The sequence below is a fragment of the Magnolia sinica genome, chromosome 19, assembly GCF_029962835.1.
Source record: "Magnolia sinica isolate HGM2019 chromosome 19, MsV1, whole genome shotgun sequence".
Lineage (NCBI taxonomy): Eukaryota > Viridiplantae > Streptophyta > Magnoliopsida > Magnoliales > Magnoliaceae > Magnolia > Magnolia sinica.
In genome coordinates, this window is record NC_080591.1 from 65255789 (window position 1) to 65269893 (window position 14105).

The 14105-nt window shown below is 38.5% G+C and overlaps 1 protein-coding gene and 1 long non-coding RNA gene across 2 annotated transcripts; one reads left to right on the forward strand and one right to left on the reverse strand.

Moving 5' to 3' along the window:
• The first annotated feature begins 6190 nt into the window (after positions 1–6190).
• LOC131234989 (uncharacterized) lies at positions 6191–7670 on the forward strand. The gene is made up of 4 exons (XM_058232039.1): positions 6191–6693; positions 6780–7034; positions 7135–7207; positions 7453–7670. The coding sequence occupies exons 1-3, from the start codon at positions 6235–6237 to the stop codon at positions 7144–7146; spliced, it is 726 nt and encodes a 241-aa protein (XP_058088022.1). The 5' UTR covers positions 6191–6234; the 3' UTR covers positions 7147–7207; positions 7453–7670.
• Positions 7671–8508: 838 nt separating this feature from the next.
• On the reverse strand, positions 8509–11765 carry LOC131234937 (uncharacterized). Its single transcript, XR_009165844.1, has 2 exons — positions 11559–11765; positions 8509–8881 (listed from the first exon to the last, which is right to left on the reverse strand). It is a non-coding gene; the product is annotated as an uncharacterized LOC131234937 (long non-coding RNA).
• Between the last annotated feature and the right edge of the window lie 2340 nt (positions 11766–14105).

Sequence of the window (14105 nt, forward strand, 5' to 3'; positions counted from 1 at the left end):
TGAAGGGTTATGCACAGAGAGAATGAATCAACTTCACAGAGATATTCACACCGGTGGTAAAGCAGGTATCTATCAGATTCGTGTTGGCGCTGGTTGCCCAATACGATCTCGAGCTGGAACAGATGGATGTCAAGACTGCATTCCTACACGGGAAATTGGAAGAGTAGATCTACATGAAGCAACCAGAGGGCTACAAAGTTAAAGGGGCAGAGAAAAAGGTTTGCAGGTTAATGAGGTCGTTGTACGGCCTGAAACAGTCGCCTAGGCAGTGGTATAAAAAATTTGATTCTTTCATGGTGAGTTAGAAATTTACTCGGAGTGAATACGATCATTATGTTTATACAAGACACTGAGTGACAAAAAATTCATCATCCTAGTACTTTATGTTGATGATATGTTTGAAATCAACGTACTGAAGACTCAGTTATCAAGGACATTCGAGATGAAAGATCTGGGGGCTGCAAAGAGGGTTCTCGGCATAGATATTCATAGAGACAAGAAGAGGAGCGGGCATTGGTTATCACAAGCAGAATACCTTGAAAAGATATTGATCAAGTATGGGATAGATCAGGCAAAGCCAGTGAGCATTCCCACGCACGGCTCACTTCAAGGTTTCCTCAGAACAATGTCCTAAATCAAATGAGGAAAAGCAGGTTATGTCTCTTGTGCCTTATTCAAATGCGGTTGGCAGTCTAATGTATGTCATGGTCTGTACGAGACCAGATATTTCACAGGTAGGCAGTGTTGTAAGCAGATACGTGTCAAACCCCTGTAAGTAACATTAGGAAGTGGTGAAATGACCACTTCGATACATTTAATGTATAAAAGACTACGTCTTAACTTTTGAGAAGACAGGGACAAAATTGATAGGGTATGTGGATTCAGACTACGCAGGTAGTATAGATTCCAGAAAGTTTACTTCAGGATACTCGTTTGTACTAGCAGGTGGAGTAATCAGTTGGATATCGAAGCTTCAGTCCATGGTGGCTCTTTCCACAACTAAAGCAGAATATATGGCAATGATGGAAGCGTTTAAAGAAGGTATTTAGCTCAAAGGCATGATAAATCAGTTGGGACTTCAGCAGGAGGCCGTGCTGGTTAACTGTGATGCGAGAGTGCTATCAATTTGGCTAAAAACTTTGTTTGTCACTTACTTACTAAACACATTGATGTTCATCACCACTTTATCCGACAGGTGCTTGAGGAAGAAGGCGTCACACTAGAAAAGATTCACACTAGTGTGAATCTAACAGACATGCTCACCAAGGTCGTTCCTACAGAGAAGTTTAAGTTCTATGCAACTTCTTTGGGCTTGGCGATGGCGTAAAAGAAGGACGGAGTGTGCACGAGAAGCATTAATTGAAATTATGATGCAATACAGAAATAAGAGAAGAGGTCATGAAGCTACACAGTTGAAGATTAAAGACATGGTGGAGATTATTGTTAGCTGTCTTAAATCTGATATTTTTACCATGCACGACCGGTCGAGGGACTAGCTTGACCAGTCGTGGGAGTTGCACGATCAGTCGTAGTCCGCTCGACTCAAACTCCAGCGAGTATCAGTTTTTTAAGTCTGAGGTGCTTGACCGGTCATGGGATCCGCTCGACCGATCGTGGTTACACAAATTCGTTTCCGAATTTGATGCGGACTACAGATTCTGTGTCGCCTTTCGCAAGGGTGCAAAAGGGAAGTTTTCTAAACTATAAATAGGTGTCCCTAGGGCAATTCTAAGATATTCTAAAGCTTTCTAAAGGGTTCTAGGGTTATCAAAGGGTGTACCAAGGGTGAGATTCAAGGTTGTTTGAATCTGGTAAGTCCTCTCTCTTGTAGTTTCTATTTCATAGTGGATTTCTGTCACTTTGTGCTGTGGTTTTTTTTTTCGCAAGGGCTTTCCATGTTAAAACATTGTGTTCTTCTGTGATTGCTTGTCACTATTGAATTGCTATCCTAGATCTAGATCTGTGTGATTCCGCAGCTCAAATCGCCAACAGGATCCAATAATTGAGATCGAGGCTGAAGACCAAATTCGATACAATTGCAAATCACCTATCAAATTGCTCAACGCTGACAGGCGATGCTAATGTGGAGTAGGAACGAGCATTTCAAGCATCAACAAGCATGGTAGACTCCCTGAATTTCAAGCATCAACAAGCAAGGTAGACTCCCTGAGTTCGCCTACGCAATCACCCATGAAAAACAGAGAACTTTCAACATTGCAATCCTTATAATAAATTATAACACAAAAACCCCCCACAATGTACAAAACATGTAAAAGTAGGACCCAATAGCCCATGAATTTGCATGTGTGGCCCTCAATCCCGCTATTTTTTAGACGTGGATTACGTCTTACCCCCACCCGGATGCGGAAAAAGACGGACTAATCATGTTAGTTTCTGATTGGCTGACACTGTAGGGCCCATGAGTGAGGAAGTTCACGGTGCATTACATGCCGTTAGGTTGTGTACAAGTCAACCCCAATTAAAAAGAAAAAAAAGCCCAAAAATCCCTCGGGCTCTCTCTCTCTCTCTCTCTCTCTTGATTTCCTTACCTCCTTCTCAGATTTCACTCCTTTCTCTCTCGGATCTCTCTTTCCCTCCCTCCTTGCATCTCTCTTTCCTTCCATCTTGGATTTCTCGTGCCTTCTCTCTCTACTTCTCTCCGAGAAACGCCACACTGAGAGAAACGCTGCACCGAATCGTTTCTATCACTCTATAGCAACTTTCAAGAGGTAATATACAATGTTTTTGAAATCAGAAGATTTAATATTTGTAAATTTTGAAATTTTGAAATCCAATTCAACATCCAAACACATAATCAGTGAAGTCCCACCATTTTTGCATGCCAATTGTTCGATGAAATGTGTAAGTGTGTCTTAGAAGTTCTATGTAGTTCCGTCCTCACCCTACATGTGCAAACATGTAATGCAATTGAGATTGTTCGTCTGGTGGGCCACAATGCAGATGATTTGTGGCCAAAAGGTCATGGTGATTGGACAACTGCAATCGTCTATTTTGTTGTGAGTTTCACCTTTTATATGTGCACCATTGCTCCATCCAAACTATCCCTTTTTAAGGCACCGGTCGCCTTGATTTTTGGATATGGTTCATCCCTATGGTGTACCTCGAGTTTGCCAGTCTTGCTCACAGCATGCTAATTCGCATATATAAATTAACATGTCTGCAAACACCTTCCCAAGCATCATGACATGCATGTATCACTGTAGAATCCCTCATTGTGGATTATCCATCTTTTGTTCATTGGTAATGCTTGGCCTGCTTATTGGTTTGATGAGATGCTTAACTAATTTTTTAAGAACCGAAATGTGATGCCTACTCATGGGATTAGAATTTTGTGCCATGTGTGTGAGATTTTGGCGGTTCATTAGGTGGCCCACCGCATGTGTATGTACTATGGCCTAGAAATCAGGCTGGTCCATTCATATACAAGAATTGGTGGAAATTAATGAGGGATGGGTTGTCCATTTCTACTTTTGTGGGTTCTGGATTATCTATTTATGAAGAACAAACTCGTTTGACAGCATAAAATCAGATAGGTGGCACCAATATCTAAGGGAAATGGATGACTAAGAGGAATTGACCATGTTTAGCGTTTGATGTACAAGCGTGGTCCATCTAACAATCGGACCAGCCTGATTTTCAGGTCACGGCATATACATTGTTTGGTTGATATCATGAATGACCTAAATCTCATTCATGCATGCCATATCCCAGCATGTTAGGAGTGCGTAGTTAGGCTCCTTCAAGAGATTCACAGGTTCCCTTGCTAATCAATATTTTAACTACATAGGGTAGTTGGCTTTTTTACTCTTTACTTGTCATTTCCATTTTATCTTGTACTTTTTTCTAATATATTTTTCTACACTCATGAAATCATATCTCTTTACTAAATGCATTTACAAAAGAGAAAAAAAAAAAAGAAGTATTGTAATTTTTTTCTTTCTAAATTTTTATGAAATCATATCTCTTTACTATATGCATTTACAAAAAAAAAAAAAAAAAAAAACAAGAAGTTCCTTGTTTATAGGGAGTTATTCGATACTCTTGTTGCAAATGATGCTTAAATGTTTACTTTGTTAAAAAAAAAAATTATTCAATGGGTTTTGTTTCTGTAGTACATGTTGGTTTTGTTCAAAGTCTCCTGTTATTTGGTTTTACCTTTTTCTTTTGAAGGCTAATTGGTGAAATGGATGATAATATTTGGGAGAGTCAACTATTTTCTCAACCATGTCGAAGGCTACAGTTTGATATTGAAATAGATGATCAACAAGCAAATCAGCAAGTAGACAGCCATGAAGCAAGACAAGTTGTACGGGTCCAGACAAATGAGGAGCTAGATGAAGAACCAAAAGTGAGAATGGATTTTAGTTTTAACGAGGAGTTAGATGAAAAACCAGAACTAGGAATGAAGTTCAGCTTTGATGAGAGTGCATATAAATTTTATAATAGATATGCTAGAAAAACGGGATTCAGTATTAGAAAAAATTGAACAAAAAAAATCAGACGATAATGTCATGATTAAGAGGCAATTTTGTTGTTCTAAAAAAGGTCGAAAGCGTGAAAAGAAAGATATCATCGAAAAAAGCACCCGTCCGAATACTAGAACTCAATGTCAAGCAAACATGATTATTAAGCTTCAAGTAAATGGAAAGTACAAAGTGATTAAATTTATTAAAGAGCATAACCATGAAATCGTTACACCGTCAAAAGTGCACATGTTAAGGTCACAGAGAGGCTTCACTGATGATTAAAAAGTTGAAGCAGAGATGATGGAAGCTTCAGGTATACCACCTAAAGCTGCTTTAGAATATTTTAGTAAAAAATCTGGAGGGCGAGAGAATATAGGTTTCATGCACATTGATTACAAAAATTACTTACAAAGGAAGCAAATGAAAGCAATGGAAAAAGGTGATGCAGGAGCCGTTCTATGATACTTTCAGAAAATGTAAGTAAATGATCCATCGTTCTTTTATGTAATACAAGTGGATGAAGATGATTTGATTACGAATATGTTCTGGGCAGATGGGAAGTCAATAATGGATTATAGTGTTTTTGGGGACGTGATTTGCTTTAATACAACATACAGAATAAATAGTTATGGACGGACATTTGTTCCATTTATTGGGGTAAATCATTATAAGCAAACTGTAATATCTGGTGCAGCATTACTATATGATGAAACGATTGAATCTTTTAAGTGGTTGTTTGAAACATTTTTAAGTGCAATGTTTGGAAGGCAACCAACGACAATTCTCACAGACCAAGATACTACAATGGCCAATGCAATAGCTACAATGATGCCAGAAACATATCACCGTCTATGTATCTGGCATATCTACCAAAATACTGCGAAGCACCTTAACAATGTATTTAAAGGTTCAAAAAGTTTTGAATATAATTTTAGTAGGTGTGTATATGATTATGAGGATGAGGAAGAGTTTCTAACAACATGGAATAAAATGCTCGTGCAAAATAAGTGACTACAAAATTTGTTTAAAGAAAAAGAAAAATGGGCTTTGGTTTATGGAAAAAATACATTCTGCGCTGACATGAAGAGTATGCAGCGAAGTGAGAGCATGAATAATATTTTGAAAAGATATCTGAACTCTAAATACAACCTCTTGCATTTCTTCAATCATTACGAGCGGGTGCTAGCTCATAGACGATAAGAAGAAGCTATAGCTGATTTCAAAATGAGGCAAAGTACCCCGATATTGGTTCTTGATATAAAAATGCTAAAGGAAGCGGCAAATGCATACACTCCGAAAGTGTTTGAAATTTTTCAAAATGAGTTTAAGAAAATTCTTAATCATTCTCTTTTTAAATGTGGTGAGGTTGGTACAGTTGCAGAATTTCGAGTTACTAATAACGATAAAGTTGAAGGATGCACTGTTAAATTTGACTCACTAGACAATACAGTGAGGTGTAGGCTGCCGCAAGTTTGAGTTTGTGGGCATCTTGTGTAGTCATACATTAAAAGTTTTAGATTATTATAATATAAAGGTGCTTCCTCCTTATTATATTTTGAAAAGATGGCATAGAGATGCAAATGTAGGTTTTGCTAAAGACGAGGCTACATTAATAATACAAGATGACTACAATATTGTATCGGGTAAGCGGTATAAATATATGTCTCGCAAACTTCTTAAAATTGCGGCAATAGTTAAGGTCTTCAAATTTGCAGATAGATATTCTGATAAATTTCATGATGAAGTGATGGAATGCATGAAAAGGATCAAAGAACTTCCGCTAAACTCTTATCAAGTTGTTAACAATAGTGTAGATATTGAACATGCATGCTCGGACCCAACTGAAGGTGTAGATGCTGAAATTGAAGGTGCACAATTTGAGCCAACTGAAAATGTAGATATTAAAAGTGCACATCCTAAGCCAATTGTAAGTGTAGATACCGAAAGCGCATGCCGTGAACCGATTGAAACAACATTTACTTTTGTGGATAGTTTGAGTTCACAAACTGTACATGGGATTAGAGTAAAGCCTAAATTTAGGGCCAATCATCGTACATATAAAAATCCATTAGATAAAGCACGAAAGAAAAGATTTCGAAATCCTATTGCTCAAACGGAAGCAAATCAAGAGAGATGGGAAATGGCCCAAGCATTTCAACCTTCAAATTATCAATTTACGTTCACCCCAATGTGTCATTTCAATAAGGTATCACTCGAAACTTGTTTTGTAAAGCTTGTCATGACATATGTTTATGTTGTTATAGTTTTTAATTTCCCTTTTACTTTTATTAGAATTCACAGAGTATGGTGGCGAGTTCTCTTCGATTACCTGGTAGATCCATTGATGCATCATTATTGCCTCAGCATAAGTACCAACCAGTTAATCTTAACATATTTCAACAAAACCTTTTTAATCATGGGAGTGCTCCTAGTGGATCCACGAGTGGCCCTTTTGTTGCTTGTGGCTATCTAACCATCAACTTGAATCAGCAATTTCTCTTGAGCAACCCACAATTATCTTATCAAGAAAGCGTTGTGTGTAACCAGGTAAAATTAATCATTTTAAAGGCAAAATATATTGAACATACCTTTTTAAATTTCATATTTTGAGATATGTTCTTTATTTATATATGAAATTTCTATGCAGTTGTCATCATAACAATCTGACAAGAATTAATCGGTGGGAAGAGCATCACATACGTTCCAATATTTTGTCAAAGGTGAGCACCAATCTTCTCCCTAATGTAGTTTTTGAGTTTTCCTCCATCCACAAACGGGTCAGGGAAAAAGCAGATTTGGATAAGTATATAAATATGCCAGATGAAGGTTCACCACTTTCAAAATGGTTATGAGTATCATGATCATATAAATATGCCAGTTGAATGCTTATTTTCATTTACATGTCATGAAGATTGTAGGTTTGAAGAATAACCTTTAATTTTATATTTTTTTCATTCTTGTGCAGGATTTATGTTCCAAGAAGCAAACTCTAAAGACGTTCGGTGTGGATGTGTTGCCAGTCTAATAATTTGTGGCTCTGTAGATTTTGTACAGTCAATTTATTTTTATCTTGTGGGCCCACTGTATTATTATCAGCTGGCCGAGATTTTTAATAAGGTGTCCATATAATGCTTGAGGCAGACCAAAGTAGGATTTATCTGGTAGCTGTTTCAAAATGATGATTGGAAGGGTTTTTTTTTTTTCTACTCAATCTTGGCTCTCCATTTTCCATTACATTGATGATTATCATGATTTTTTTCACATGGCTTACTCATTGTCTGAATGAATGAATGGTTGAAATTGATGATGGATCACCCCATGTGCCATTGAAAATCTCCCAAGAGATGCCCAAGAAAAAAGGCTTTGTCACTGTGACCACAATATGGTTGCTAAGCATAACTCAGTCTATTGAAGAAAATCTTCAAACTATATCCACAAACAGTTCACATTTATAAAGGTGAAATCAGATTCTAGTGTCTGCACAAAATAATCTAGCTGTGCTATCAACTTACAAAGAGATGAATAGCTTATGTCATGGTATCACTACCATGAATAAAGCTCAAGAGATTCTGCAAGTCATCTTGATATGATCCAATAGTTGATATGATGAGCCACACTGGCAGGCCCATGCACCAAAAATCTTCCAGATTGTAAATTCCTAACCATAAAAATAAAAAAATAAAAACAGTAGCCCTTCTTGTGTTGTGAATGTGTAAAGTTATTGTCTTTCTTTCTTAATGAAGAAAAAAAATGCTCCCCACCAATTGACAGGTTCAGATTTTCCATATATACTACCAGAAAAAGGGACAAGTGCTGCGGATAAAGCCGTAGCTAAGTACCTATGGCTACAGTTATAGTTCGTAGTATAACCGTAGCAGTAGGTGCCATAGCCATAAATTCTGTGGCGAAATGTACATACAACTATGATATCTGTAGCTATAGACTGAAGTTAGCAATTGCTACTGTTGCCAGATAAAGGGCTACAGCTAATATCCGTAGCTATCTATATATATATATATATATAATATATATATATATATATATATATGGTGCTCTTGCTAGTACATTCCCTGATAGATCAACCCATCTAAAGCTAATACAGATAATCATGAAACTACTTTGATCCAAGACACATGGTTTTGCAAATACAAATACAATTTCCAAATGGAGAATGGAAAGAGCAAAGCTTACATTGTACTGACAAGATTTAGTCCAGATATAAATACGATTTCCAAAATACATCTAACGTTAAAGTTCATGAGTTCTAATGGGGCCATTGATCTAATATAAGTGTCGCTGATTGTTGGGATCTTCTTTTGATCCATTTTCCACTCCCTATCCTTGTGAGATTCCTTCACTGGATGATAGCTCCTTTCATTGTGTTGTGAAGTTACCTGTTTGGATACAACCAAAAGGGTTACAATTTGTTAAATTGAGACAATATGCCATAGTTGTAGCTTGTATGCTAATAATTTAAGTGTTAGACATGGTTTATTGGATGTGCTCTTCCCACCAGCTTCAACAGATAAATCCTTCATATGACTAATGACATCTTCATATGCATTTTCAGAAATGAAGTTTCTACCTACAGATAGATCCATCCGCATCCAAGTTCAAATTGTTTAAATGCTCAAATATAATAGTTGTACACCAAAAGATTCCAATGCCATCATGCCAACTTGCATGATGATAAGGTCTTGACTGAAGGTTCAACAAATGTAGGCAGTCCATCTGCGAGCACTACCAAGGATCACCCATGGTACAGAAACCACAATGAAAAAGCAATCTTGTCTAATGTGCAGACCACAAATGGACAGTGAAAAAAAATGAGTTGAAATCCACATTCATAGAGAAAACATGTTTAATTGAATAGCTAGGATTCTCTAATTGGGGTGATTTTTGTACCATGGGCCATCCACATGCATGTTGGAGTTGCAATAAATCAAGACTACTTCATTGTAAAACATAACCATTCCATGGCACCGACATGACAAAACTTAGGTTGGGAATACCCTTGAATCAGATGGAGAGTTTATCCCTGAAAGTGAAGCCGTTTCACACCTCAGGTGGTCCTATTTTCAAAACAAATGGATGTCTAGATATCTGTATTACCCTATTGTGCACCTTTTGTTCCCCATTAAGGAGTGAAACAGCCTATTTTCAGCACATGGTATCTACAGTGGGCCCTATAATATCAATGATTGGATCGTTGAACTGAAAATCCAAAGATTGCATTTATGATACCTCATGAGCTTATGAAAAAACATCATAGAAGATGTTCCAACTTCCAACAATAGAAAATGGTGCAATCTCTTGAAGGAGCCCAACTACGCACTCCTAACATGCTGGGATATGGCATGCATGAATGAGATTCAGGTCATTCATGATATCAACCAAACAGTGTATATGCCATGACCTAAAAATCAGGCTGGTCCGGTTGTTAGATGGACCACGCTTGTACATCAAATGCTAAACATGGTCAATTCCTTTCAGTCATCCATTTACCTTAGATATTGGTGCCCCCTATCTGATTTTATGCTGTCAAGCAAGTTTGTTCTTCATAAATAGATAATCCAGAACCCACAAAAGTAGAAATGGACAACCCATCCCTCGTTAATTTCCACCAATTCTTGTATATGAATGGACCAGCCTGATTTCTAGGCCATAGTACATACACATGCGGTGGGCCACCTAATGAACCCCCAAAAATCTCACACACATGGCACAAAATTCTAATCCCATGTTTAGGCATCACATTTCGATTCTTAAACAATTAGATCAAGCATCTCATCAAACTAATAAGCAGGCCAAGCATTATCAATGAACGAAAGATGGATAATCCACAATGAGGGATTCTACAATGATACATTGACGCAGGGGAGGACGTGAGGTCGAGCACCGTCTTCCTCAAGAGGATAACTATTCCGAATCCACGGAACTTCTCTGGACTCCTCACAAAGACTTCTCGAATCCACGAGGAAAGAAAGCAGAAAATAGAAATAAATTCTAATAAATTCGAAATTGATTGATGAATGAATAAAATCGAGTTCACAACCCTTTAAATAAGGGTATCAAGCAATGGGAAAGAAATCATAATCAAACTACAACTCAAACTCCTAGAATCCGCGACTTACTATAAATAGTAAACTTACTATTTATAGACGGTCGTGATGTCTACTAGTGCGCAAGGTTTTCGGCCAAAAATAGTAAGTGTCCTATTTGGCTTCACCAAACCGTTCCCCTAATTATTCTAAGCTCTTTTCACGTTGGGCGCAACTCCTAAAGCCCAACGGATGAAGAGTTATAATCAAACTAAAACTTACTATTTATAGTAAAAACGAAATTAAAACAGGGAAACGACCGTCAATCAAGGGGTTTTTCGCAATTCCGGGCGGCGCAACCCGACGTAGCGGGTTGGTTGGCTAAAGTAGCTCGTTCTACCCCAAAATCATATATTTTACTTCAGCTAACTCATTCCGGATTGCGAGATACGCCCGATCTAAGGTCCGATGGTCCGGATCACTTCTGTCGTCGACCGGGCCTTTTCTGATCCATCTTGGCCATGAAATTGTCCGCGACCCACTCTACATCATACATGCATGTCGTGATGCTCGGGAAGGCGCTTGCAGATATGTTAATTTATACATGCGAATTAACATGCTGTGAGCAGGACTAGCCAACTCGAGGTACACCATAGGGATGAGCCATATCCAAAAATCAAGGCGACCGGTGCCTTAAAAAGGGACAGTTCGGATGGAGCAATGGTGCACATATAAAAGGTGAAACTCACAACAAAATGGACGGTTGCAATTGTCCAATCACCATGACCTTTTGGCCACAAATCATCTACATTGTGGCCCACCAGACCAACAATCTCAATTGCATTACATGTTTGCACATGTAGGGTGAGGACGGAACTGCATAGAACTTCTAAGACACGCTTATGCATTTCATTTGGCATGCAAAAATGGTGGGACTTCACTGATTATGTGTTTGGATGTTGAATTGGATTTCGAAATTTCAAAATTTACAAATCTTAAATCTTCTAATTTCAAAAACATTGTATATTACCTCTTGAAAGTTGATGCAGAGTGATAGAAACGATTCGGTGCGGAGTTTCTCTAGGATGATTCGGTGCGGCGTTTCTCGGAGAAAAGCAGAGAGAAGGCGCGAGAAATCCAAGATGGAAGGAAAGAGAGATGCAAGGAGGGAAGGAAAGAGAGATCCGAGAGAGAAAGGAGAGAAATCTGAGAAGGAGGTAAGGAAATCAAGAGAGAGAGAGAGGAGGTAAGGAAATCAAGAGAGAGAGAGAGAGAGAGGGAGGGAGGGAGGGAGGGAGGGAGGGAGGGAGAGAGAGAGAGAGAGAGAGAGAGAGAGAGAGCCCGAGGGATTTTTGGACGGGATTTTTGGGCTTAAAAAAAATAAATCTGGGTCGAGTTATACACGAGCTAGCAGCGTGTAATGCGCCGTGAACTTCTGCACTCATGGGCCCTACAATGTCAGCCAATCAGAAACTAACACGATTAGTCCGTCTTTTTCCGCATCCGGGCGGGGGTAGGACGCAATCTGAGTCCCTATTTTTTGTGACGTGGCCCACTTAGAATTTGGATCTGCTGTGCTTGTGGGCTCACTGCCTAAAATGATTGGAAAGAAGGATGGATGGGTGGATATAGCACAGAAATCATGGTGGACCTAAGAGTTTTTTAAATGACGGCCTCAATCCCCAATGTCTCATGCAGTGTGGCCATTTAAGCTTTGGATTTGGTTTTGGATCCACGCCGTATGATGGTTTGGACCCTTGATGGACGGCATGGATATGAAATATATACATCAAGTGGGTCCATAAGGTAGTCTCACAAGCGCAACCAAAGGAGAGTACGCAGCCCCTACACGCTGCAACCGGCGTGCAGGGCTGCACAATGTTGAGAAGCAGCGTGTAGCTATTGCTATTCCTTTTTTGTCTTTCTTGCGTTTTTTTTTTTTTTTCCATTCTTTCTCTCTCTTCGTCCTTTATTAGTGATCCCATTATTCAAAAGAATAAATCAGATCCAATTATTAGGTGGACGATACCATCAGAAAAGTGGTGACTTACCATTAATAGGCCACAAGTTCTCGATCAAAAAGTGGTGACTTACCATTAACAGGCCACAAGTTCTCGATCAAGCCGATATTTGTTTTTTCTCTTCATCTGGACTTATGTGACCTTATTAACAAATTGGATTGTAAATAAATATTAAAGAAACGTTAAGGTGTGCCTTAAGAAGTTTTTAATGTTAAGATGGTCAATCACCACTGTTTCTTATGGTATGGTCCACCTGATAATTAAATCTACTTAATTTTTGACATAATACTCTAAAAGGATCTGGAAAAATGTATGGATGGAATAGATACATACTAGATACATCAAGGTAAGCCCACGGCCACAGATGATCATGTGCCCCTGTTGTCGTAACCTATGTGGGGCCAAAGAGATGCCTATGACAAATCCACTCTGTTGGCTTTTTAAGACCACAATAGAAAAGGAATATAAATACTAGGCAGATCCAAAACTCAAGTTGGCCACACCAAATGAGACAGTGGGAGTGGATATGTGGACAGTTGAACTGGAGTTGGCCATGATGTTTATTTGCCATCCAAAATCGTTCATAGGGTTTTTACCACACAGATAAATTATAGGCACAAATATCATCCTGATAAAAAACTTTTGCGGCCCCCATAAAGTTTCCAATGGTGGGAGTTCAATCCCTGCTGGTTCGTGGGGTATGACCCACATGAGTCCTGGATCTGCATGATTTTTAGCCTCATGTCTCATCATATTCTTGAAAAATTGATGAACGGAGTGGATCTTCCATGGGCATCTATGTGGGCCCTACACAGCTTTCGACAACAGGGGGCACAGGAATATCTCCGTGCGTGGATAGCAGATAGCCTCTGCACAATCATATACCTGCGCCAGGGTTGCGTGGGTCCCACAGATATGTATGTGATAAATGAGTCGGGTGATAAATGAGTCGGGATCCTCTGTTATCAGGTGAACAGAGAATTCCTGTTACCCTAATGGTTTGGCATCCGAAGCTGTTTTTTATTTATTTTTATTTTTTTAGTGAGGGTGACGTGGACCAATGAGAATTTGGGTATCAGGAATTCTCTGTTGACCTGATAACAGAGGATCCGGACTCGTGATAAATCTATTCCATCTATATAATTTTAAAGACAGGTGGGCCACACTAACAAAACAACGTCAACAAAATTGTCCACTGTTGAAACCTTCTTGAATCTGACCGTGATGCCTGTATGCCATCTAAAGCGTTCATAGGGTTATTACCACTTCAATAAATTGTGGGAACAAATATCATACTGATAAAAAAAATAATAATACTAATAATAATAATAATAATAATAATAATAAAACTTATATTACCCTACCAATCCCCACTGTTTCATGTGGTATGTCCCAAATGTGATCTTTCAAAACATATTGAAGGGAATGGGTTTGTCACAGAAATCATCATTGATCAGTGGCCAAACCAAGAAAATAATGTGCCATTGATAAATGACAACATTCAAACGTTATATATTCCATATATTTGTATATAAGATCTGGGGCTAGCCTAATGG